General features: G+C 49.1%; 1 protein-coding gene across 2 annotated transcripts; it reads right to left on the bottom strand.

The window, feature by feature from the left end:
* Positions 1-870: 870 nt before the first annotated feature.
* Positions 871-27,547, bottom strand: mxd4 (MAX dimerization protein 4). Of its 2 annotated transcripts, XM_035417670.1 has the most exons (6): positions 27,214-27,537; positions 26,340-26,439; positions 22,995-23,024; positions 7,576-7,690; positions 4,201-4,351; positions 871-2,212 (listed from the first exon to the last, which is right to left on the bottom strand). In XM_035417670.1, exons 1-6 carry the CDS (start codon positions 27,275-27,277, stop codon positions 2,064-2,066), a joined length of 609 nt encoding a protein of 202 aa, XP_035273561.1. In that variant the 5' UTR covers positions 27,278-27,537; the 3' UTR covers positions 871-2,063. The 2 variants fall into 2 exon arrangements, with proteins under 2 accessions (XP_035273561.1, XP_035273562.1); XM_035417671.1 differs by lacking the exon at positions 22,995-23,024 and having other exon boundaries at positions 27,214-27,547.
* Positions 27,548-27,788: the final 241 nt, after the last annotated feature.

Below are 27,788 nucleotides of genomic sequence, written 5' to 3'. Positions count from 1 at the left end.
GCTCCCTCTCCTCTCCACTAGCCTGGCCTCTTGTCTGTCTCCTTACATTTCATATACACATATACTCTTTTTTTTCATATTTTCTTCTTTTAAGAGAACATTTAGGAAAATATAATATAAAATTTAATACAGGAAATATAGACTACACTTGCTAAAAATCACTTTATAAGTGTCTTGTATGCAGGATTTTTTGTACATTTGTTTTTTTTTTTTTTGTTTTGTTTTGTTTTTTAAATTTTTTTTGCAGGACGTTCCTTGATTGGCTGGTCCTTTTTAACACGTTAAGAGGCGGAGCTCTCAGGGACGGCCCACAGGACACCCAGTGTGAGTCAGAGATAAAGGAAGGGACGACTCTGCTGTCTACCTACTGGCAGTAATGAGAGGTCCTGCGTAGGGCTAACCAACATAAACACATTACACTGGTCTGATCTTGCCATGCCCAGAGGCTCCTGAAGTTCTGTTAATGCGGATGCGAAATCTCTTGGGTTGAGCTGAGAGGGTGTCACTGCTTACTACTGGACTCAAATGGAGGAGAGTAAAAGCGGGGGAAAGGCATCCATGCTAAAATCAGTGTAATCTCACTCGTCAGAAAAAACGCTTGCTCCTCCTGAGGAAGCTGATCCTTAAGAGCCGCCGACTCTTTCCTCTTTCACGTTGGCAGTTCGTGCAGCGTTGGCATGCCAAATGGAACCGAAGTGCGCACGCACGCAAACACACACCCGCATACACGCACCAGGGCATCCATCTCGAGGTCAGGACCAGAGAACAAGCGGCACCATCTTCCAGCCACACTTTGATCTTTGGAGCTGGAACAAAGAGCCCCTGTCTCCCCCCGTCTGTCGTCCCCACCCACCCCGCCCCGCCCCGTCCTGCCCTAGACCCCGCGTCCTCCGCACCCGAACTGGACGGCCCCGCTCGGAGAACGTCCAGGACTGCTCCCGTTAGCTGCTCTCCAGGTCGATCAGCGCTCCCCGGAGCTGGAGCTTCCCTGCTTCCTGGCTAAATCGCTCTGCTGCTGAGAATGTGTATCACACCAGGCCTGAGCTGGCATTGCTTCAGTGCAGCTTTGTCCTTTTAACCATTTAAGGCGTGAGATCACAAATATGTGATTAGAATGTTCTCAACTGAACATTCTAATGCTGATGTAACAATGCTGCTGGTGAATGCAACTGAGTTCCAGAACTCTGACTTGAGTTTTGAAGAAAAAAAAAAAAGCATTTAAAAAAATACTACTACTCTTCAAAGGGTTAAATTAGCAGTGATGTCACACGCCAGTCCTGCCAGTTGGAAATCAGATGTTGCCTTTGGTGTAAAACCCTGTAGCGGCACATCCCCAGTAGCACAGCGGGCAGGGTAGCGGTCAGCAGTGAAGTAGTGGTTAAAGGAGGGTTGCAGGTTTGAGGCCTCTAGGCCACACTGCTGTGCACTCCACTAAGGTATTAGCCTGGACTGCTTCAGAACACGCTCGGCCGTACACATAGACACTGTGTAAAATGCGAGGCGTAAAAGTCGCAGGCTACACTTCTCAGAAGTGCTGGTCAAAATGTGGAGTACAGCAGACGTGAATAAATATATTTTTCTTCCGTCAAGGAAAAATGCTTGGTCATTTCCCTCTTTCAGAAACCGACTACGTGATGCATAGTGTACTCCGCTGCTGACAGTCATGGCAACAGTTTTGTTTTCTACGCATACGTTTCATATTAAATAGGAAGTGTTTTACCCCACTTTACACACGCGTGCACACACACGCACACACACACACACACGTAACCAAACAGGCCTGTGCAGCACACGGTTCTCAGTGGCAAGTCAAAGCTGTGCACCACAGAGTTCCTCCACAGAAACCATGAATTGCTCAGCTATCCATTTCTGCGGTGTGAATGGAGGGAGGGTTTGGATTGGGGAGGGGGAGGTGGAGGGGTGGGGGGTTAGGGGCGTGTCTCTGAGAGAGGAAGTGGTGAGTCGCACGTCTGCGGCCTGCTTTTCGGAGGATAGGCGGTCGTGGCCCCTCGGGTGGGTGGGTGGGCGGGCGGGGGCGTGGCCTCGGCGGGCGGGGGCGGGGCCTAGCACAGGAGGGGCTGCAGTCTGTGGGAGTGCACGTAGCTGCCGTCGCTGGAGCTGCTCTGCAGGCTGTAGTGGTCCTCCCCGTCACTCACGCTGCTCACGCTGTCCGCCTCGCCCGGGGTGAACTCCATCCCCTCTATGTCCACATCTGCGCAGACAGACAGACAGACGAATGGAAAGACAGACGTCAGTGTCTCCCTCCGGTGATACGGTCACAGACTACCGTCCCCTGAGCTGCTCCCTCCATTGCATTCACACTGTCACAGGCATTAGGAGGATAACCGCTATATGTGAGCAGCAGTGTAGTACAGGGCTGCCAGACCCTGTTCCTGTCCTACCACTCTGTAGGTTTTCATTTCAACCGTAATTTGGCTCACCTGATCCTACTAATTAGCAACTCAATAGGAACTCTAGCTGTTGAATGAGGTGAGCTTTGTTAGGATTACAGTGAGAACCTACAGGACGGTAGATCTCCAGGTACAGGGCTGGGCAGCCCTGGTGTAGTATACTGGTTAGAGAACCGGGCTGTTGTGCCTTGAGCAACATACATACATAACCTGAATTGCCTCAGTATATATCCAGCAGCATAAATGCAGATATAATGTAAAGAAATGTAAAACTGTGAAACTTGCTTTAGATAAGAGCGTCTGTATGCCTGTTATGTAATGTATGCTCGGGGTGAAGGGCTGGGCTGCTCTAGCTGCTAAATAAAGTAATAAAAATGACAAATGCAAAAAGCTGCAAATGAGAGCGATTATCACACAAACCAACACGATAAGAACATAACATTTCATAACACCTGGAACAGGCCGTTTGACTCAACATTAACCTACAAACTAGAGTATCAATCCAGCACTGTATCAAACATGGACTAAAATAACCATCTACTAACGATTACTATTTAGTAATTATTACTCACAGTAACCTAGTGCACCATAACCAAGCAAAGGGCAGGTGAATAAGTGATATTGTAGCAGTTGTTAATAGCAACTCAGCAGACAGACACACACCAGAAATGGTTAAATTGCACTTCTGTTGGAGCAAATGGAAAGTGTGTCTGTTTTGTTCTTTCTATTTCCGCTATAAGCTTTGAAATTCGAAGCTTTGAAATTTGAAACATTCTGGAGGCTGCGCATTTTTCTGGCCAATGTTTGTAGTCTCGAAAAACAAACAATGGGGGAAAGCGCACGCCAAAAATCAGACCTCGCTTTCATCCACGGGGAGTGTAAACGATACGAACCCAGCGCGACCGAGAGGACGTCTAGCTCGCGGCGCTCTCTGCCCGCTAACGTGCCGGGCGACGCTCCCAGCTGATCCCGGATCAGTGCTGCCGAGCGGGCCTTGTTTTTTTCGGCGTCCGGGCGCTCGCGCGCGGATGCTTTCTCGGGCCCCGTCATGTGACCTTCTCAGAGAGGGCGGCCCCGGACGGGCCGTTATTTCGGGATCTGTCAGGGCCGTTGTCCGATCGCATCGACACAGGCCCTCTTTGTACTGCCGCTAATCCCTCGAGTGGTAAACAGCCCTCCGTGTTTTTAACCTGGGGGATTAGCGCCGAGCCCCTTCGCCGCCACTTTCACCCCCCCCCCCCCTCGCGAGCGCCAGTGCTTCGCTTCAAGAGCGCCGGCCCCCCCGTGGGATTACGTGCCGGAGGCCCGAGGGGTGGGAATCCGCTCTCCCGACAGTTACCCTGCCTGCCCTGCAGGGGGCAGTGTTCAGCACTGGGGGCCGGCCCTTCGCTGTGCTCTGTGGTGACTAGGGAGTGGAGTTTCCGGTGTATTATAACAGTACTGCATGTGCGCTGTCACAATATTGTTCTTGGCCTCACACCTTAATGAATTATCAGCAGATGCACAAAGTTGGACTGTTTCAGTTACAGAAGCAGGTAGGCAGAAGATTCGACATTACCAATACTAAGCTGAGTAGAGTATCTGGTGGGCCTTTATGATCTGTGGCTCTGCTGAGATCAGTGTGACTCAGGCTGTACTGAGATCAGTGTGACTCAGGCTGTACTCAGATCAGTGTGACTTAAGCTGTGCTGAGATCAGTGTTGCACTGGCTGTACTGAGATCAGTGTGACTGAGTCTGTACTCAGATCAGTGTGACTCAGGCTGTACTCAGACCAGCGCGGGGCGCTACCTTGCTCAGAGTCAGTGGAAATGGTGGAGCCCATGCTGTCGGTGCGGACGCGCTCCAGGCCCAGCTGCTCCAGGCGCCGTTTGAGGTAGCGATGCTCGCGCTGCAACTGCTCCTTCACGTTCAGAGCCTTCCTGTCCTGCTCCTCCAGCTTCTGCAGAGGCCAAACGCGCACGCACGCACACACACACACACACACACGCACGCACGCACGCACGCACGCACAAACACAAAGGACTGATCAGGAGATACAATCTGACTATCCAATGTAAAAGCTCAATATTAAAATTTTTGCCAAATGCTCATTAAGTTCATTCAAAACTGTATTCCAGTGACTTGTAGCACCAACACACATACTCTCACTTTGACTATATATCCACAAATAAACAGCTCAAATACAGGAAAACAGCCTACTCCAAAAGAGCAGCCACACACACTGATGGGCCACTGAAATGGACAAAAATCCTACTATGACAAGAAAGGCATTAGCAAGATAATTTACAGGCATTGCAGAGGTAGTGATAATCCAAGTAAAATGTCCATATCAGTGCATTTAGCCTGCACCAGGAACCAAGACAGCAGGAAATGCAGCGTAGTCAGGAAACAGAATTAAGCACTGGGTTCTCAGGAGCCTGACAATCTCTCTACCCAGCATGCCACAGCAGTACTGCGCGCCGTCCCTCCGTCTTATCTCCGATGGAAGCAAAACACGTCCGCTCGCATGACAAGGATCTAGGAGCAGTTCATTTTGTTTGTTTAGCTGGTAGTTTTTTAGAAAAAGAGCCGTAGCTCTTGCCATGACGGTGTCTGTGGTTTCTGTCACGCGGCGCTGGTGCGCGCTCGCGGCAAAATACATACCGCACGTCCTCCTCAAACATCCCAGCGCCGGCTGCCGAGGCCAAAGACGGCGTACTAGTTTATCGCGGAGAAATGAAACTGGATTCCCCGTGGAACTTTAAGAGAAAGCGGACTTATCTGCACGCCGTTTTCGCTGAGGTTCGGCGGCCCCGGCGGGCTCCAGACGCACGCCCGAGGACGCGCGATTCCAAAGCATCGCCTTTCTTTCGGAGCACAGTGAGCGGCGAGCGAGCGTCTTTTGTGTTCGTTCCGGCGCGGTTTTATTTTTTGTGCGCTAATAACCGGGTTAATGGCTGGGCCATGGGGGAGAGAGGCCTGGGCGCGATGCAACAGGAACGCAAATCTCTTTACCAGGTTATCCATCTGAAAGCGGCTACGTTTGAGATTCACTTCCTTCAGCCATTTCTCCACCGTAAAGAAACTCACGAGGGACCAGTACTTTTTTTGGACTGTGGGCTTTTTGTTTTGGCCGTGAAATCGGAAAAAAATCTAAATGTATTGCACCTCGATGTCAGTAAAAAAAAAGCAAGTTCCACCAGATGCGCCAGATGGTACTGAAATAGCGGGAGGGATCTAGTTATTTTCCACTTTATTTGACTCCTGAAGCAGATCTTGTTGTGTTAGAGACAATGGGGCTCGCATTAGAGTGGGTCTCCAATCCGCCCTCCCCAGAGTGCAGTGATCTAATCGCCGTTTCTGCCGAGGAAACGAAGGGGGCGGAGCTTCGTCACGGACCACGAGATGGCTGTCCCCTTAGGAGAGGCCTGTCCCGCTCGCTGGCGGCTCCACCGGGAGATCTGGGCCGCGGTACGGATCGCGGGACGTGGCTACAGCGGGGACGCACTCGCGTGTGCGTTACACGCAAACAACACGCTTCCCCGCCATTTCCTGGAGCCCCAACATCAGCAGCATCAAAGGACAGACACCGCCCCACAACATGGGCATGCAGGACCAGGGAGGAATCTATACCCATACATTTCTTCATATCTCTGAACAGGTTTTTTTAGCAACCTGGCAGAAACCCTTATCTAGTGACTCACACGCGTATGACATCTGACATGTCATCTCTCTCCACTGTATTTACATTTGCACTTGTGTTTGCATTTGAATGCGTATTTGCAGTTGCATTTGTACTTGTTCAAGACACTGCCCCAGTGTCGGGAGAAACGTGCATCTCATTCCCCCGGCCCGAGCCGTCTGCTTCTGCTCTTCAGACAACCTCAGATACAGGCAGCGGGACTCCTGCTCTCCCTCCCGGGCGACAGGACGGCCAGACGGTGCTGTAGCAGAAACAACCGTCCGAGCGCCAGGCCAACAAGGCCTGGGTGTCCCAGAAGCCTTGGCGTTGAAGGTGGTGCCTTCACCAGATCACAGGAGCCAGTGTTTTTCGGCACGGCCTGCCTTCCTCCTCCTCCACCTCCGCGAGACCGCGGCACTCAAAGGCCCCGCCTCCTTCTCCCCAAGGCCGTCCCTGGACGCGGGCGCTACGGCTAACCCTCCTCCGGCTCACCCTTTGACCCCTCTCTTCCACCCACTCGGCCCTCTCTGGAAAGCTGGCGCAGAGCCTGTGACCGGTTCGGCTGAGGGAGCAGAGGAGCGCTTCCCCCATCGCCGACTGACTCATGCGCGGAGGACCGTGCGGTCAGGGCAGCGGAACTGAAGTGGGACTCGCTCGCCCCGCTGAAGCCACTGGAACAAGCCGAACGGCGCTCAAACCTCGAATGTGTCACCGAGCGGTTACGCTAATAGCCTGCGTGTTCCCACGGCACTGCTCCAATCATCAAAGGCGGCAACGCGGCCTCGCCCGTTAGAATCTGCACACGAGCTTTAGCGGGGATCGCCTTTCGGCGAAAGCGGCAAACCCAAGATGATGTTTGGGGAAGCATAAAGCCCGTGTGTATGTAACGAAAGTGAAAACAGCGGCTCGTTTCCACAGAGATTGCGTTCGGACCGTAATCCCCCTGCAATGCTGAGCCCCGACGTGGAGAGAGAGAGCACATGCACACTAAGCATTTAAATCCATTTTCCTGCACTGCTGTGACTGCATTAGGCACAGTTACAGAGTTTAAGAGAATTCCCATGACAGCTGTACATTAACCACACACACATACCACACACACACACACCTGAGCCCGGGTGGGAGAGTCATTAGCAAGCAAACAGCTTATTGCAATTCCACATCTCAACCGACCCCACAAACTTGGAAAACGTCTTGAAAACTTATCCAGAGTAATAATAGAGTCAAGGCAGATCAACTGAGTGGTTGGTAATGACAGATAAGGCGTTATGAACCCGATAATGGACAGAGCTTCTAGAAGCTGTCAATTACTGCCTTTGAACCAATCAAAAGGTTTAGCTCTCTTTGGCGAAAAACTATTGATTGGTTCCAGTCAGTGAGCTGCAGACAGCATAATTGTAGCCCCTCCCATTTTTGGGTCCACAAAGCCTACTTTGAGGGGAAATGGTGGTGTCTTCCCTAATAGGCGTACAGTCAGATAGGTGAAGAATGATTGGCGGTACCTTGATGTGCATCCTGGCCCTCTTGAGCAGGCTCAGTGTGGTGTGTCTGGTGCTGTCCGGACCCAACGGCACCAGCTGTTTCAGCTGCTCCAGGTACAGCCGTAGTTTGGCACGTCTGGGACGGAGACAGAGGGACAGAGGAGCCCATGAGGCAGGGAGAACCCAAAAAGGGGAACGCCCCGACTCTTCGCACGCACGCACACGCCCGCATCCTCACACATGACCACTTATGGCATATGGACTGGCATAGCACAACATCTCATTAGAATGTCAGCTAATATATCATCAACTACATCACCCATAAACAATGCAGTGTTCCAAGACACCGTGCCATTCCTTATTGACAAGACCTTCTTCAGGTAAGACAGTTCTCCTTTAAATGTTGTCAGTTAAAGACAACCCCCCCCCCCCCCAAAAAAAAAAAAGAATAGAAAAATTGAATTCATAATATTTAAGGATTCTGTTAGGCACTTCAATTTGCAGGTACAGAGGTGCATTTAATTAACTGTAGCTTTCAGCAGGAAAGCAGGGGCCTTAAGGTTATGTCAGATATGATTCATGTGGATTTATGAATGGTGTCCACCACATAACTGCGAGCAAAACAAGCTGATAAATTAGAGATAAGATCTTCTCAGATCTCTTCGTGCAGCCTAATATCAGTAATCTCATTTCAGATTCCTGACAGATGTTCGTAATTGCAGTATTTAATTAAGAGAACACGCTATTTCATTTAGCTCCACTCTGCATGTAGCCTACTACTTAACCCCAACAGCTGCGATTCGTTCTAGGACTCTTTTTGACAGGCTGGTAATATACAAAGGTGCACCTCAGTCATGGAAACATGATGTCAGACTTTTGTCCTAGAACATGTCTGACTACATCAAAAACTGAAGGCAATACCAAACATCATCACTAAAGTCCAAAGAGGGTCATGTTCTGGTACCACACCCAGTGACCAAAATTGTTGGTGCCAGTGAATGCACACATAAAATCACATCATCACTTTCTGGGGTTTTTGGAATTGTTCAAATTTTAGTGCATGTTTTTGGTTGGCTCAGAAAGTTTTTGTGTGAAATGAAGGATATATTATATCTCCAGGGCAGATTGTACATCCTTCAGGGGTTGTATGTAAGTAGGCTACATTAATAAATTACTCTTCAAAAAATACAGTTTAACACTGTTTTTCTACTAAGTTGGATTCTTTATATCTTTTCGGCTATTCCTCCTAATACTGTTTTAAATTGGATCTATTTCCTGTATTGCATGCAACCTGAGACTGCTGCAATATAAAAATAACTTTTACATTTATAATATTTCCCTCAACCTACCACTGTAAAGCAGGTCGTCATAAAATTCTCTGAATATCTAAAATGTCCTTCAGACAAAAACGGTCTGAGCCAATCAAAAACATACACTTAAAAACTGTAATAAATCCAGAAACTCCAGAAAGTGAACTAACCCTTATACCATTACATCAATTTGTCAAGTTTTGTGTTATTATGGCTAGTGGCATCCCTTAAAAAACTCTGAAAAATAAGGGCGATGGACAGGGAGAACAGGGTGTGTGTGGAGAACTCAGCAATGTGTGTGCTGCTCTGCCTGGGGCCCTGTGTACCCAGCCGCTATGCTACTGCTACTGTGGCCAGCTGCAAGGCATGCTGGGAACACTGTGGACTCCAAACTGGACTCAGATTACAGGGAGGAAATCAGGCTCCGCCATCAGAAAGGTAAAACCTTTATGCACAGGATTAAAGGTGGAGAAACGTGCAGGACACAACAAACACACTGTTGGCTATCCTTCTGTTTACACTGAATCCTTTAGAGTCCTGATATCCTTTTACACATGCACACACAGTTATGCACACACATTTGCTCACACTCACACACACAGAGTTATGCATACACGTTTGCTCAGACACACACACACACACACACACACACACACACACACAGGTATGCAAACATGTTTGCTCACACACACATATACACACACACACAGGTATGCAAACACATTTGTTCACAAACACACACACACACACAGGTATGCATACATGTGCTCACACACATACAATATTGAACAAACCAGACACACACACAGGCATACATACACATTTGCTCTCTCTCACACACACACACAAACACACACCCACACAGAAATGAACATGAGCACACACACACACACACACAGTTTGTGGTTAATCCACGTGTCAGGCACCGGTCACATACACGGATTCAGGTTTAATGACCCGTACAGACAGACGCGTGGGTTGCGTAAGAAGGCACGGCAATTGGAGAGCTACAGTGCGCTTTGTGGCATATTATGTAATAGTCAAAGAGGGCAACCCTCATGATAATGCAGGAAGGAGAAGCCTGGCAAAATGGACGCCCCTCAGCGGACGAGCTTGACGTCAGCCCGCAGAAAAATCGCAGGGCCTAACAAGCTTGATATTCAGCGCTCAGCTCCAGCGGCCAAATGAAGAGGCTCATCAACCACACAGAACAATACAATGGGAGACAGAGAGCGGCCTTCGAAGTGCAGCTCCACCATTAATGACCAGCCAAGAGTGAACAAACCCCTGGCAACAGCAATCGCATAATAAACGCATTGTTTGCAAGGGTACAGTCATTCAACAAAGGAAGCACATGGGGGGGAAAAAGCAGAGGACACGTCAAATATCAATGGCATTTTATCAGTGCACTTTTGGACTATTCATAATGTTTCTTGCCATTTGTGACCAACTCCATTGAGCGGTAATTTTTGTGCGATTCAGCGTTCTGGTTAGCTATGATTTGTGCGGTTCATGACCCCCCTGGTCACACTCTTGCACAAACAGGTTGTACTCTTCCATCTCGTCTTTCCTGCCGCACCCCTCCACCTCTGCACGGGGGACAGACTTAAACGTGGCACGGTAACCCCGGTAACCCCGATGTTACTATGCCAGCCCCTCCCCCGCCGCTTTCGGTGGGGGCCGCCGGGACGGCCGCGCGGTCGCTGTCAGTGCCGTCGCGAGGGGGAAATGCGAACCATGTGTTTTTCTGAGAGGGCGTAACGCGAGACGACCCCGATGTGCGCTGCCTCTAAATCAAGCTGACGGGTCTGCGGCGGGCCGAGGCTCCGCCTGAAACCGCCGCGCGGGACCACGGCGGCTGCCCCCCCTTCCCGGGCGCATTTCGCGATTCGACACGGCCCTCGGGCAGAGGAGGCGTGGCCCGGGCCTGTGACTCGCAGGCCCTTTCCCACGAGTCCCCCAGGGACGTAAGCTGACCAATGGCGTCGCTTGAAGGGCGTGGAGATGGCAGACACAAAAGACACAGCCGCCCCTGCCCTGTATGCCACAACACTACTGCTCCACAGCAACATGCTTCATCAAAGAGCAACAGGAAATGGGTAATGTGGCAGTTTTACCCATTTTAAGGACTCGTTTTGAAGACAACTGATACTTCTCAGCAAATATACCTCCTATATGCTCAAATCCGTATTTACATCACAGTACATGCAAAGACAAACCAAAAAGAAAAGGTCAATTAATTTATTTCAATCTCAAGGCGTTCAACCGTCAACTCCAGCACAACAGTGAGCATGTGCAGAAAGTGCCTCACCTGCTGAGGAGCGCCGTGGCTCAGCCGCAACCCTGGCAACGGGCGCGCAAGCCTGCCATGCCGGGCCCAGGTGCTCTGGCGCGACTTCTGTTGGCAGGTGCGCAGCCACACGGCAACAGGAGGTTTGGCGGCGCCAGCGCTGCACCGGGCCCTTCACCGCACACACGGACACGCCCCTGTGCCGCAAAGCTAGCGCAGAGGAGGGGAAGCCCCCCGGCGATAAGCAGGGTCGTTCCACAGGCCGAGGGGCATCAGACTAAACAGAAACATCCCGTGCGTGTGTGCCTCACAACAAAGCCTTTCAAATTAAAAGTGGAAAAAATGCACCGACTCAACAGGATGAGAAGCAGGCACACACCCTGCTCCAGCACTCTCCGAGCGTTCAGCCGCCATCTTGTCCTTCACAACAGACCTGGCCGGCAGTCTTATCGACACCATCTTGGAACCATGAAGGGGAGCCTTTGAATTCAAACTTATAAGAAGGCCTGTAAGAAGGCGGCTGCCAAATTTGAAGGCAGCGGCGCTAGGTCCACATTTCTTCGCGTTTACAGGTGCAGACAGACATCCTCCCGGGATCGTGCGAATCGCCGCTAACGTCCTGGCTTCCGTTCTCCCCGGGGACCCAAACTCGCCTCGCCCTGCCCCGCAGGGGAACAAGTGCCAGTCTTCAGAAGAGAAGGGTGGGGGGCCTACCTCCAAAAAACTCGCCACCCCCCCCCCCCCCCCCCCCGCTCATGGCCACATGAAGAAGCTGGACCGAAGCCAAGGGAAGCAAGACAGGAAGGGGGGAAAGAGGAGGGGGGGGGGGTCTGGAGGGGGTCTGACCGGGTGGAAATGTTTCTCTTTTTCTGAAAAGGGGCCATTGAGAGCAGTGTGTTCAGCTGCAGAGGGGCAGGGCTCACCACATCATCCGAGGGTAACCTGAGCTGAAGGGCGTCTCCCCCTTCCCCCCAGCCAAATAACACGCGCCCTAACCCCCGCCGTCCGCGTATTTTTCTGTTATTTTTTTTCCCCCTTTTACCGTTTCCACCTGCTCCTCTGACATCCTGGCAGAGTTTTTCCAGCAGGTTCTTCGTTTGCCGTAGTTCAGAGACCGCGGTTCCATCGCGCTTCTTCTCTCCGAGACGCACTCGAATTAAAGCCGGGAAGACTTCGGGGCCAGACGAGAGTGCTCTCGACGCAGAAACCCGGCGGTGCCAGACTGGAGCCGGAGCGCCGAGGCGCTGTCGAGTGCCCAGGTGGCAGAGAGAGGGGGAAGTGAAGTCAGCAGCGCGCGCTTGTTTTGGGTTAGGCCTGCGGCTGGGCGCCATTCCTGAAATGTGTCACAGGAAGAGCCCTTTCCACCGCACGCTCGTCACAGAGCGCTCTCGCCGCGACTAGGGACGGCCTGCGTCTGCAGCTGCTATTTCTGAGCGGATAATTTTAGTCAAGCGATGTTTGCTGCGATGTTTATTCAGCCGTGCAAGATCCTGGCAAAAAAATAAATAAATTTAAAAAAAACTTCAATTGACCGGACCGCAATGTTCTCAAGTTGTTGATATGCAATATTCGACTTCACGTTGCGGTCCAGTTGGAAATGTGCTGTACATAGGGTACATGCAGAACCTGTCATTAGGTATTCACTTCATCTACGTCAGGACCGGACTCAGGGGCCAAGTCTGCCGTAAAAAGAACAGAGAGACCGTGGGAGGAGAACAGCGTCTCTCCCCTGGGGATTGGAGAATAACCAACGGTTGGAACTCCACTTCTCCAGAGACCAGCGTTATTAACAAGCGCTTTGTACAACATTGCGTTGAGGTCTTTAAGATCAGCTATGGGGATCAGCTGCGATATAAGGCAGTAAGAGGCAGAAATACAAGGTCGTAAACCAGACTCCCCCGTGTATTGTGACTGGCGGTCATATCTGGACCATAGGGGTTTAACAGCCAGTTGACCCTGTCCCTTGCTGGTTCTCGACAGGAAACGTGAGTACAAATGCTGGCAGATCAAGCTGTTCAAACCGCTGACCCCAAACCCACCCTTGTTCTGGACAGAGTGTTTTGATTCAAATCAGGCCCCCTCCCTCACTCTGGTAAAATTAGCTTATCTACAGGACAGAGTAGCTTGTTTTCTGAAACTATTCTAGCGGACGACACTAGCCACCCTTGTGTTGAAAGGGAACTTAAAGTCAACAGGGCAGTATGTGGAGGGAATGCAACTCGGAGATTAAGCAGTCGCCAAGTGAGAAAATAATCAGCAGTTTAATTCAAGACTGTGTCAATCACGTAGGGCTCTATACTAACATTTTTTCCAAGGACCACATGTGCTCATAAGCTGAAAAACGTAGGAGCACACAAATGCATCCCAATTAGATGTTCTTCTAAATTATTCTTCCAGTTAACCTACATCAATCTTCAGGAGCGAACGCTGGTCAAATTGGGGCGCTGTAGAACCCTGTCATGGAAACGGACCAGCTCACAACCAGCCGTGGGGGGAGGGACTGCGGAGCGATTGTCCGTGTCCGTGCGACCCTCCGTCTGCCTGCAGAACGCCCGTTTAACGGCCCAGCGAACCGGCGTCCCCTCTGGTCCGCTGCTAACGAGGGTCTCACGGTAGCGGACCGTCTCTGGTCCGACTGAGCAGCCAGCTCTGTCCCCGGGGGTCAAAGGTCACCGAGGCGGTGCTGCCACTTTACCAGTGTGCGCCATCCAAGCTTGTCTGCCAATGCCTGAGTGAGCATGCTCTCTTGAGTGTTAGGCCCTAACGTTGGCTGGGAGCCAAACATTTTTATGCCATTCAGGCCTACAGAAAAACAACCACTACAGGGTCAAAATTCAGAGATGGAATTCTTAAACAGAACACCATGCTCATCTCCATTAGCAAGGATTTAAACATCAAAGTGTCTGAAATCCAAAAGTGATAAACAACAAACTCTGAAAAACATCAAGAAGCCAACAAGGCGCTCCCAAGCAGACAAACAACATCTCCGCTGCATCCAAGAATCTATTTAGTAAGAAGAAAATATGACTGCGCGGAGCATCTGGGAGTGCTGATGGAGATTCTGTTACCAGCAGATGTTTACACATGTGGTTGCGGTTGAACGGCTCTCTGGCTAAAGCGCATGTAATGCGTTTAACTCGTGAGGAAGGCGCGGAGCCCAGGACTGGAGCAGAACAGGCTGAGATATCTACCCCATTCTCAACCAGCTACAGATATTTATCCAGATAGACATCACGCCACCAATGCTTGCAACTGAAAAACGGTTCTGAGTCACCACCACTGAAGTCAGCACCACTGAAGCTCGCCGTGCGGAATGAGTGGGCCCATACACCGCGATTCGCCAGCAGATAAGAAATGTCACCCGGCCGGGAGCAGCGAGCGAGAGAGCACCATACCGACACGGCGTAGCTAGCCGTAAAAACGCCAGGGTCGGCCAAGGAGACTGGCCGCTTTCTCCCGCGTTCCCTCTCTCAACGGCTCGACACGGACCCTCGCTGTTAGCAGCACTCAGGTAAAAAAAAACATTCAGACCGCAGCGCCAGAGCTGGGCCGAGCTCACTCCAAAGGAGCTTAGATTTCTTTTGTCTGCTTTTCTCTAAAATTACTGCAGTCCACAGAAATATCCCAGCGTCACACAGGGAAGCTGTCCTTATTTCTTCCAGTCTGCACCGTCAGACCAACAAAAAAAAAAGAAAAACAGCGCTGATGAAAAACAGATGTTGGAAAAAGCTTGGAGGATAAAAGAATAGAACTGCTTGAATTTTAAGATTCCGCATTTTGCAAAACAAAACAAAGTTGTGGGCTCTTTTATCTTTTAAAGTGACCTTACAGTTCACTAGTACACATGCAAAGATCACGTGCTTAATCACATGCTTTCCCTGCCTACCATCTGGTTTAACTGGAGTTCAGAACATATTTATAAAATTCTCTGTTGTGAATAAGCTGCCATACAACAGACAGTATAACCAACCCATGGCTGTATAGATATTAGCCTAAATGTTATTTCAAATAATGGAAAAGTAAGGCAGCACACTAATCACTGAACAACATGACCAACAAAAAAGCCTATTTGTGTGGCATGAAGGTAGGGCTTAGGGTTGGGTAATCAAGTGAGGTCAATCCAAAACAGGACATGTAGACCTTGAAGAGTGAGACTGAGCCAAAACAGCACATGTGGACCTCGCAGAGTGAGACTGAGCCAAATCGAGACATGTAGACCCCGCATGGTGAGACTGAGCCAAAACAGAACATGTAGACCCCGTAGGGTGAGACTGAGCCAAAACAGGACATGTAGACCCTGTAGGGTGAGACTGAGCCAAAACAGCACATGTAGAACCCGTAGGGTGAGACAGAGCCAAATTGAGACATGTAGACCCCGCAGGGTGAGACTGAGCCAAAACAGAACATGTAGACCCCGTAGGGTGAGACAGATCCAAATTGAGACATTTAGACCCCGTAGGGTGAGACAGAGCCAAATTGAGACATGTAGACCCCGTGGGGTGAGACTGAGCCACAGCGAGGCATGTAGACCCCGTGGGGTGAGACTGAGCCACAGCGAGGCATGTAGACCCCGCTGGGCGACGTGACAGCAGGCTGAGCTCGTATGCCCCCCGCAGCCCTCTCGTTACACAATGCCGCATTCCACCGTATGAACCCGGGTGACCCCAATATTGACTGCATTCAGGGGAGCAGCCCTGCCCCCCACCGCGCCGCGCCACGGAACGGGTTCTTCATGCAAATGGTGCACGGGCGCGCCGTCCCCTCCCCCCGGGCCCTGACCTCCTCCCCCGCCCCGGCCCCGCTGCAGCGGCTGTGCTCTTAGCACGCTGGTGTGATCTCAGGACTCGTTTAAATGTGGGTTAAGCTGTGAGTTTACGAGCGCTCGCGTCAGCTGCTCTGCCGTGCTGGAGACTGATTTACTGACATGGAGGGGCTGGTGCAGAGAGAGCACAGAGACACACGCCCATCAGGGAGGGAGCCGTTCTCTTACACAATACCCTGAGGCACGCGGAGGGACGTGCACCTACACACACACACGCACACACACACGCGTGCACAAACGCACACATGCACGCACATGCGCGTGCACAAACACACACATGCATGCACATGCATGCACATGCGCGCGTGCACACAGAAATGCAGGCCTGCTCCTCTAAGGAACAGCGTTATGGAGTTCAAAACAGACCTTTCCTTTTCATCACAAAGTCTGGACGCGATCGTAATCTTTAGTCCAAAACTGAGAGAAACAGACATTCCAGACTTCACACTCTCAGTGCTCCCAACTCTGTCTCCCCTTCATCCGCTCAACTACCCTGTGCATGCGTGTGTTTGTGTGTGTGTGGGTGTATGCATGTGTGTGTGCATATGTAGGTGTGCCTATGTTTGTGTGTGCGTGTGTGCATGTGTTTGTGCATATGTGTGTGTATATGTGTGTGTGTGTGTGTGTATGTGGGTGCATGCATATGTGTGTGTGTGTAGGTACAGAGACGGGAAGAGTGATCGATTCCCTGTCTAGCATAGTTCTCCTAAGTCACCATGGGTCCAGGCTGCCATGCTGGATCCCCAGAGCCCAGGTCAGCTCAGCTCAGCTCAGCAACCACCAATGGCAAAGACGCTGTACTGTTAGCGCCATATGGTGCAGCCAATCAAAACGCTGGCCAAAGTACCCACTGCACGGCCAGCATTGCATTCCAGAACAGCGGCAGAGATACATGTATGGCCTTTTAACATGGCTTCCCCCAGGCTTTGCACCCCCTTTCCCATCAGCTGTGAAAGCCAGGCCCTGTACCCTATCCATTTCTGGCCTGGCTACGAGCAGGAGGGAGAGGTGAGGCAAGGATCCCTCACAGTTACGCTGTCAGTCAATATCAAAGCTATCAAAAAGGAACAGATACCGCAGAAGACTTTGATCAATGCTCTGTGAAATCTGGTGAGCAATTTAGCTGCAAACCGCACACTCAGACTGTCATGTCTATCGCAACTGTCTGTGCTGATCAAACATTAATTCATCCATTATTCTCCATGTGTGACATCTTTGTACACCCCTTTACGAGAACGAATACATTATATAGTCACAGCAATTAGTAATATTAGCACATGGTTGGCCAAAACAAATGTTGACAACCATAAAAATTCCTGTGTATATAACTCCAAAGCAAAATTATGCTTTGGTGTGATATAAATAGTGCAGTTCATGTCACCATTTCTATAAATTCTATTACAAGCCAGATGTCGGTGAGGCCCAGATACTACCTCCACAAGATCCAGTCTGGTCAGAGGAAAAGAGTCGACAGAACACATGCTAAACCTCAACGCCACCTTCAAATCTGCAGCCGTCTCCTCTTATCAGGTCTTCCCTCAGAAAGACAACTTGATATTTTGCAGAATGCAACTGCAGGATGCAAACTGCCTGGTCTTGCATTATCCAGGTCAACTAAAGCCTCTGGAGAATAGCATCCTGCTGCAGACCTTTCTCTTTATGTTACAGCTCTCCCCTTCAGAGTGCAGACTTTTGGGGTCGAACAAAGGATTTTTGTGTTTTTTTTTTCTGGCCGTAGATAGAGACAGAAAAACTAGGGTAAAAATGCTTGGTAGTGAGGATGGAGCAGACAGACAGACAGACGGGGCCCTCTGAGAGGCTGTTTCAATCACCACCCGCCACCCCATGCATTTCCCCCAGTGCAGACCTGCTGGCTCAGCTGAGATGTCAGCCCTTCAAAAGCAGATGCGGTCTCCAGAGCATGAGAAAGAGGACCAAGAGCGGTCGGCTTGGTGCAATAACCACATGACTTGCCGCTCTCGTGACCCCAAAAGTTGCAGAGGAAGGAGCAAGCACCCGTGCTCGCACCTGCACGGTCTGGTTTCTGTCCAGCTGTACCGAGATCTCTGCCCACGCGACTGCCGGAGCCCTGTGCCCTTCTGTGTGCCAGCTCGCCACCTCATCCCCACATGCCTGCCTGCGGAGGGCTACAGGTTTCACATTCCCTCCATCAATGAAACCACACCCAAAGGTGGCGGCTACCTCTGGTAGAAACATCACTGCAGAAACCCCAGGACACCACTAACCTCCCACCCCCACTCTTACCAAGTGTTCTCTGCAAATACGGGGAGCTACGACAAACACCACAAACAATTCAGGTTTCAAAACTTCCTTCAAAATTTATTCCAAATTTTCAGGTAAACGAGACTTTGTGATTTTGACATTAGGAGGACAAGGGAACAATAATAAGAAAGGTAAATATGTACACAAGTGCAAAAGTACAAACAAATCTGGGGAATTGTCAAGCAACACAGCTCCAGCAGAACAGATTCTTGATGTGTGCACTGAATAATGGTCATGGGAATCCATTCATGAATTGCAGCTTGGAAACGTCAAATAAGCCCCTTCCCTTGCAGACAGGCAAAGTTCAGGGACATATTCCGCTGGTCCCCTTTGCTGACGCTTTCCGGCATATCCTCAGAGGTCCTGGATAAATATGCATCGGCTTCTTCCCCTCCTGTCCCATGATCGACCTGTCACCTGGTTTCCCAATGGCACCTCTCTTGAGATATCCCTGAACATGAATTATGCCACTGAATGTATGTTGTCCTTCCCAATGGGTGTACTGTATCACCTACTTCTTCCTGTGGTATCACCATGGTGATAAATCTGCCACTGTAGATTTTCACACAGCTTCCACAGGACAGAAAATGGAATCTCCTTCTGCCTGGAACCTGTTCCAAGCCAAGCTTCCTTATTTTGTGACCTCTAACCCAAAGAACTAACCACCTGATTGGCTACCAGTTCAAGAGAACATCCAATTTGAAAGAGTCTTTCACCATGATAAAAGAGATGGTTCTCTCAGTCATACTGTAAACTGCTGCAAAATACGGCTAGTGATAAAGGCATATGAGACAAACAGTCCTGGACCTTCAAAGACTGAAAGGCACATCAGATCTCTGCTCCAACCTCTGGTTGGCTGTTTGAGAGTGATGTGGGTGGCCTTTGAATTTAGACCAATGCCATTGCTGCAGGAACAGGCATAGCGCCCTCCCACTCCAGCTCCTCTTCAAAGAGCCGTCCCCCCCGTGGGACCACAAGCTGACCCTGTACTGGGGACAGAGACGGACACAAAAAGCAGGGGTCGAATAAAGACTCTATTGAGTCTGCAGAGACACCACAGCGGGGAGAGTCCTAACAGGGTAGAATGGAACCGCATGTTCAAAAGCAGCACACCACCCCAGCTGCCTCTTCCAAACACAACTCTTGCTCCTCATGTTTTCACGTGTTTCTTTGGGTCACTATGGGATCTCACCCAAGTACGGCCCACCCCAAAGAGCTGGTCTGGCTCTGCTTCAGTATATACCCAGCTGTATAAATGGATGCAATGCAGATGCGATGTAAAAGTTGTGTAAGTTGCTCTGGATAAGAGTGTCTGCTAAATGCCTGTAATGTAATGTACTGTAATGCTCCCAACCAGTGCCCAGGGTCGACCGATGGGGAACCATTTCAGGTCTTGTTCAGCAAAGAATCCCTGCGAAGGTGAGGTAGGGGCAGGTTCTGCTGGTGGCTTGTAGCAAAAGCTGGCGGAGAGACTGAAAGTGCTGAATAATGAATGAGGAAGGAAGAGGATGCCAAGAGCCACCGCAGAGTGGCGGCAGCTCGGATGCTGATGTGATGTTTCTCAGAAGAAGCTAGGCTTCAAGTAAAGGCAAATAGGCAATGCAAAAAAACCATAAACCAAAGAATTACTGAGAACGAAACCATGGTCGTCTTATCAGGCAACCACACTGAGCTCCAGCGCTGTCTTTAAGCAGGGAGGCATGACGGGGGCACCCAAGGGCATTCCCTTGCACTGTCACTACCTACAAGGGAGGCGCAAACTCAAAGAGAAAAACGAAAACTTTCTGGGGAGTTCAAAAGAGCGTGCGCTCTCTGTGACAGTACAGGGATTGGCAGGGATCAGAAAGGTCAAGTTTATGAGTGGACACTCAGTGGCCGCGCTCATATAAAGCCTGGCAAATGATGGTAACACACATACCGGTTTAAAACTCTTGAGCGGCATTAGGGCTGCCCAGACCAGGAAAACAACCATTTTAAGTGGGTTTTAAGGAATCAGCAGGTTCGGTTTTAAGGGCTCATTCCCAATACCTGGAAGCCATAACAATGGAACCTTTTTGCCGTTCGTAAAGCACTTGCATTTGTGTTTTCTGTCTGATTAAGAGGAGTCAGTCACCAAGATGAGACAGATAACTGTCAAAGTATCCGATGGCGAAGAAAACAGCTCACTTGATCTATGGGTTTCAACGTGGTCTCGACCTGCAAGCCTGTACCGCTCTATCCTCTTTAGGCTGTCACAGCCTGAGGTCTGTGCCTCACTTTTTCTTCCCTGGGCTTTGTGAATAGAAAAAGGAGAAGGATGAAAAAAACAAAAACTAGATCCAAGATGTTTTTGAAAGTGAAGGAGTGCAGCCAGAGTTGAGGGCACTGTAACTGGAGCTCTGGCCTGATCTGATTGGCCGGCTCCTGCCCTCATTTGCACGCCGGGCCGTGGTGTGGGAGCGGTGTGGGGCTGCCGCTCTGGAATCATTAGTCAGCGCTATTCCACGCTGTGCCTGGGAAGACCTCATGACCACTCCTCCTCTTCCTCCTCATCCCTCACATCACCCTCTGCCTCCCTCCTTTAAAATCCCCCTTATTTATTTTCTTCATTTGGGGAGGGCCGCAAAAATAAACAAACCCTTAATATCTGGACTATCACAACTAATTTTTATGAATCAGGGGAGGGGGGGGGAAGCCATCTACACAATGGCGTCCAAGGTGTTTTTCCACCTTTTCCAAAGCCCCGAATTTGCGCCGGCTGGTAGATTTCCACAAACCACGGCCTATTTTCGGAAGCCAGTGACACCACCGGCCGTCAGGCCCATGAGGTAAGCTGTTTACGGGCACTCCCACGTTTCGGAGGGGAACAGGAAATCCTGGGTGCAGGCGGTGGCACTTCTCTTTCTGTAATGAGCGGTGGGGTGGCAGCAATCGCACGTCCTGCCAGACTGTGCGCTGAAGCACCCGGGCAGAAGACTGTGGTGTGGCCGGCTGCTCTCAGACCTGAGGAACATGTTCTCACACGTCCCTCCCTGGCGCCACAGCCTGCAATTACTTTATTACTCACCGGCATGTGACTAACAAATCAGACCCGGTGCGAGTGACCCTTTCTCACGTGCACGCATGCCACCGCTCACATGTGCGCTCACAGACACAAATGCCGTGTGCACAGACAGGCACGCTGCTGCACTCACGCACGCCGCTGCTCATGCACTGACACACATACACACATACACACACAGAGAACAGTCCTGCCAGACTGTGCGCTGAAGCACCCGGGCAGAAGACTGTGGTGTGGCCGGCTGCTCTCAGACCTGAGGAACATGTTCTCACACGTCCCTCCCTGGCGCCACAGCCTGCAATTACTTTATTACTCACCGGCATGTGACTAACAAATCAGACCCGGTGCGAGTGACCCTTTCTCACGTGCACGCATGCCACCGCTCACATGTGCGCTCACAGACACAAATGCCGTGTGCACAGACAGGCACGCTGCTGCACTCACGCACGCCGCTGCTCATGCACTGACACACATACACACATACACACACAGAGAACACACACACACACACTACATAGTACAAATCGCACTTCTGGTCATACTGCTGCTGACCTTCTAATCCTGATACAGGGAGATATGATTAATGGACAGAAAGCTTCCAGCTTGAATCTCCTAAGAGATTACGGCCACAGATGAAAAGTCATTTGTACGGACAATTATTCTTTCATTTAATCAGCCGAACAGCAATAGCCTCCTCGCAGAGAGACCATTTCCACATAAGAGGGCTTAAGCTGTACGTTAGTCAATCGGCAGTATAGAACATAAAAGGTGAAGAGAGTCACGCACCTCTTACCTGCTGCAATCTGTCACATATTCAGCTACAGAACAGTGAGATTAGTGCACGTGAGGATTCTACCAGCCTCCATCTCTAGGCCCAGATATGCTGGGCCATCAGTGGCCCCTGGCAGCTCTCGTTAAAAGCAGTGTGTGAAACCGACTCGTCCCCTCGAAGGGACCCTCAAGCTGCTGTATCGTGGTCTCAATGGCAGCAAAGGGAGGACAAAGCTTCACTAGTCCCAAAAACGGGGCGGATCCATCGCCAGTTATCGGCGAATTGCTGGCGGGCGATCAAAGTCTGCTGAGGTTGACGCAAGTCAGCGACTGACAGCCTGTATTCGCTTGCGCCCAGTTTTGGACTCTGCGAAGCCTCGCCCTCCCCATTGCCAGACGGCTCGAGGGAGCCTCCGAGGGACGGAGTGCATGTTGGGCCGAGCCGAGCTCCGTTCCTAAGTTCAGGGGCCTGTCACTAAAAGGACCCGACAGAAACGCCAAGCCTGGCCGTGTCTTCCCACCCTCCAGTGCTCAGGCAGACGGGATTACCACATTGAGGACAGGATCCCCCTGCCTTACAAGGCAAGATGTTTCAAGTTCAAAAAAGGGGGAAAAAAAGAAAAAAAATCTAATAAAGTAAAAGGTTCTTTGAAATGAGATTACTAAAAGAACTCTGCACAGCACGTGGAAGAGTTGATGAAACTTTAGGCCGGGGGGGGGGGTAGCACCAGACGAGGGAGGGTATTTGCCGTTCCAGGGGCTTGTTACCATTCCGCCACGTCTCTAAAGCGCAAACATCTTCAGACATACATCAAGTTCATTTATTTAAAAAAAAATCTGAACGAGAAACTCAAATCCCATCGAACGTTACGACGCTCGCCATCGAGTAAACGCGTGCGTCCGAAAAGCCCTCGGGCCGCTTACCTGTGTTTCTCCAGCTCGTTGTGTGATGACCTGAAAGAGCAAACAGATAAAAACATTTGTTAAACAATCCAGACTTCGCAAGCAGGGCTGGAATAAGCATGAGAGACGTCGCTACGGAGACGAAGTAGAGGAAGGAGCGCGTGGAAAACGTTAGGAACATTTTGGAAAACGTTAAAAGGAGCCAGAGCATGGCATTCCCACACAGCATGAGGTCTACTTTCCCATTGTTGAAAAACAGAAGGAAAGATGAAGGCTCGGGGGAGGGGAGGGGCGGGGTCATATATATATATATTTTGGCTTTTCTGCAAGGCCTCTTTCCTGTGTGTAGTAAGAAAAGGCTTTGTCTTCTAGGAAAACAAACAGATGATCTGTGCCTCTCTGCTCTCCCTCCCAGCCTGCCTCTAAATGCTTGTTTTGCAGAGTGCCGTGCACTGAAAGCACATGCGGCGATGAGACAGGACGGCACAGAAAAAGTCAAACTGCACTGAACGTGCACTGCCAGGCTGGCTGACTTATACAGAAACACAGGCAAACACAGCATCTCATCTGACCTGGTAAGTGGCTGAGCGTTTGGCTGCTTTGGTTTAAGGACAAGGACAAGGACAAGGACAAGGACAAGAAGGCAAAGCTCAGACCATGTGTTAAAGAACCCAAACTCCTGGGCAACAATGCTGTAGGCGTTATATAAAATAGCACGCGGGCCCATACGACCATTCGTTTATATAACCCTGTGGAGGAAGCAGGGGGAGGGCGGGGGAGTCCACAGTCCTGCTGCAGTGCTGCTCAGGCAATGCAAAGGAACCCCACGCAGAAACACAACACCCAGAAGTCTGTGTGCCCCAAGGGTCACGCGTGTCCGCATGCAGGATGACTGTCCTGCACCAGAAACACACTACAGTCATACCGAGGATGCCAAATAGATCAAAATTGCAATGAACGGAGAAAATGCAGACAGCGGTGCAGATGCAATGACACACCGTGACACATTTAATGACGCACAGTCAAAAACCCTAAATGTAGCCGTGCAGGCCCAAGCAAGCCGTTTGTGAAATAACTGCAAAAAAAATGCCCTCTGCAGTGTCAGGCGATACAGTGGAGCGACACTGCAGGGCCCGGCATTAGAAGCGTCCCATCCTCCTTTACAGGAACGGCACGTTTGCGAGCACGGCAGTGTTTATTAGAGTGCGTGCCCGTGAGAGTCGCAGGCCATGTGCAGTTGGCACCCCAAGACCGTATAAGCTGGTGCTGACAGCACTTTCATCACGAGACAAAATTGGGAAAGGAAACGCATTTATCTCCCAGGGTTATTGGCAGAGGGAAGTAGTTTTATTCAAATGCGTGCAAATGGAGGACGTGCAGCAAAGACCTCTGGGGGGAAAATAGGGCAAGGAGGGACCAGCTAAAGGCACAAACCTCCATTTCACACATGAAAATATAACAGCAGCACCCATTAGCCAACCTGTTAGCTTAGACGCTGAAGAAATTCTTCAGAAATAGTTGCAAATAGGCCACAAATCCTGAAAAAATCCTCAGCTTCACTTCTTTATCAGCTAAACAAATAATACATGTTGGCCTACAGTTAAAATCATATGATGCACAGACACCACAAATACTGTTTATGTCAGAAAAATAACAGTAACAAAACTAAATATTGGGAATGCACACAACAGTTTGAGAATGCCCATAGTGACCTTGAAGTTTCACAATCACAACCATGCTTCATTCACTGGGCTGTTGTGTTGCAACACTGTACACATACACATTACATAAGACAAAGAGGTGGCTAAGCCGAAAATAAATATAAAGAAATAAGGCATATGCTGCTTAAAAATCACTGGCCTCGTGAAATAACTGCTTTCAAGAACAAGTGAGCTCATCTGTAACAACATCATTCTGTAAAACATGGCAGTGTTAGGGGGAAAAAGCTAATCTGACTGCACACTGATCAGCAGAAATATTATGTATTTTATATATATATCAAAGGAGAGATGAGAATCTGATAGAGGATTTTTAGTAGGCTTTCACTTCTCGGTGTCTAACTTAACTCTTCTATTGGTATCTTCCCCTTTTTTTGTAAGAGGAGAATTTGAACCTGGCACTTGACCGTTGACCAAAACGGGAGGGAAACTCAAGCTAGTCAGCATGTTCTGGAGTAAAACATGAACCAAAGTCAGGGACCATTCAGTTCTGTGTCCACTAATTTACCTTGGCCCAGCAACCTGAGGACAAAAACCCCAATCAAGTATGCCAGAGTGCTAGGGTATTTTCACCGTTCAGACGATGGCATTTTCTCTTCTTTCAGTTATCTCTGATTTGCCATGTGATGAACACATATGAATTAAATGTTAATTCTAAGTGGCACAGACTGATTGCTTGCGAACTGAGAATTTGACACATTCAACATGATGTAAAGACAAAAACAAGCCAACTATGAGCCAAATCCAATGATTACACCAGTCATTTGACATGACTATACACAGTCTATCACTTAAGTAGACATAACTGGAATGGTTTGCGTAAATATAGGGCAGATATATTTTCAGTTAATGCACACATTTCCATAACTATCCTGCAGCACCCAAATGACATAGATTACACAGGCTTCGCTAACAACACTTCTCATAAAGCAGCTGCACTTTTTTTCTGCGCACTGCAGATTATTTCCTCATGAGCTAATAAAACCTGTGGGTTTCGGCGCACCAAACAATAGCCAAGGCTACATTGCGTACGTGTTAACCAGCCAATAACCCCCAGGAAAAGCCTGGCCGGTTTGCAACTGGCAATGACTAACAACCGATAGGAGGACAGTGGTGTTTGTGTGTGATTAAAATAGGACGCAACAGGGGGGCATTTGTCAAAATGAGTAACGACGTTAGTCGATCAGCGCTCCACCAGTTCGCTAACTTAGATTCGTTTACACATTTGTATTAATCCATGTAATCTGTTATTTCAATAGTCGAACGCTAACTGTAGCTAAGCTAACTAGTACTACACGGAGTGCCTTATGCAGCAAGCGTTATAGTTTCTATGTTTCCGTAGTGGAGAAGTTTTGCCAACGTTGCAACGTGATGAAATGCTTCAGTGTTATCAAAGCTATGCAAACATATATGATAGAATGGTGTGGGAAGGGGGTTAGCAAAGCTGGCTCGTTAGATTTTTCAGGAAAACAGGCGACGGTGGAGAAAGCGCAGAGAAGGAAAGTTGATGCTGTACGCGTGGCAGTGTTTATGCGAGATCAAAACAGAGAGCCAAGCCCAACAAGAAAAATGGCGTTTATAATATGAGTGACAGTGGGTATAGGAGAACAGAAACTACTATCGTACAATCAACACTCAGAATATTTACCTATTGTTCTGCGTTTTTCTTGAAAGTGGCGAAGCTTTCGTTTTCTTTCTGGAAAAGTCGCTATTGTACGGTAAAACCGATGCGTAACCATGTTCTGCTTCTATTGACAAAGTAAACACAATTATTGTTAATTTCTATTAACCAACTGAGCCACATTTTATTAGCTAAAATGCCTGGCACACGTTACAGAAATAATATTCTAGAGCGTGCTTACTTTAAAATTACGTGGATAACTGTGTTTGCGCTAGGCTAACTAACAATAAAACAAACAACCTTGGGAGCAAAATAAGTGATATAACATTCAAGCATCTACAGACTGTGTTTGTCGCTAAATTAATTAGGCTAGTTATGATTTAGGTTAACTAGCGAGATAACATTAGTTTTGGATATGCGAGCTAGCTAGGCTAGTCGTTGTCTTATAAAATTTAACTCGGTCACGTTAGTTAAATTTTACAAGAGGGTAAGTTACCAAGAGAGCCAAACCATTTGATGCCATGATTTATTGGACACCATACATATTGACACATCAAGCTTGGGTCCATACTTGGCTAGTGTACCCTGCTGTGTGGATAACAAAACGACTAGATAACGTTACAAGGTTTCCATGTTTCTTTACCTCTCAGCTCAGCGTTATTAACTGCTTAGTTTTTTTGGGGGATAATGTTAACCAACCACAGTGAAATTAATTCTAGATGGCTAAGGCTGCTAGTGACATCATACTTGCACGATATCTACGACTGTCTTGTTAGACACGTTCTTCAGAATTACATATTAAATGCGAAACTGCTGTTATTTCTAACACAATAATCGCATTTAAAATTTCTGAAAATAAAATCGTAGCAAATTGTTGCAAGTGAGTTTGGCAGGGAAATACCTCTGTCTCTTCTTTCCAAGTATTCCGCAGCCTCCAGAAGAATTAGAAGAGAATTAAGTTCCATTCTTATTGCCCTTATTTAGAAAACAATATATTATATACAGAAAAATATAATGTATATAAAAAATAATTCTTCAAAATAATAAACTACACTCGGGTTCGATCGCTATGAACTGCTCAGTTCGGAATCTTGGGGACTCCCAGCCAAATTCATATCAACTGCACCTCAACAAAAATGTACTTGTCGAGCGACGGTTTTACTAGCCAATAAGAACACAGGTTTCTCTACCAAAGGTTGCTCTTTAAAGACTTTTTAAACCAATGGCGAGTGGCTGCATTTTGGGGTTTACATGAGAATGTTGGTAGAATGTTGATACATGCGAAGTGAGTCCTGATTGGTTAGACTGTGATAGTAACAATTTAGAAGCAATACCCTAGCAACAGCACGTGTGACCAGCCCCGTAATCGTTCATTGGCTTGACGTGTACATTGCTTGTGTATGATTGGGCAAATGGGAAATGGGCGTGCCCTTGTGTCAACTGAAACATGAACTTGACGTTGTCAGTAGGGTTGCC

Source organism: Anguilla anguilla, chromosome 5 (genome assembly GCF_013347855.1).
Source record: "Anguilla anguilla isolate fAngAng1 chromosome 5, fAngAng1.pri, whole genome shotgun sequence".
Classification (NCBI taxonomy): Eukaryota; Metazoa; Chordata; class Actinopteri; order Anguilliformes; family Anguillidae; genus Anguilla; species Anguilla anguilla.
The sequence above is the reverse complement of the archived record's forward strand: the minus strand, read 5'-3'. Positions and strand labels throughout refer to the sequence as shown.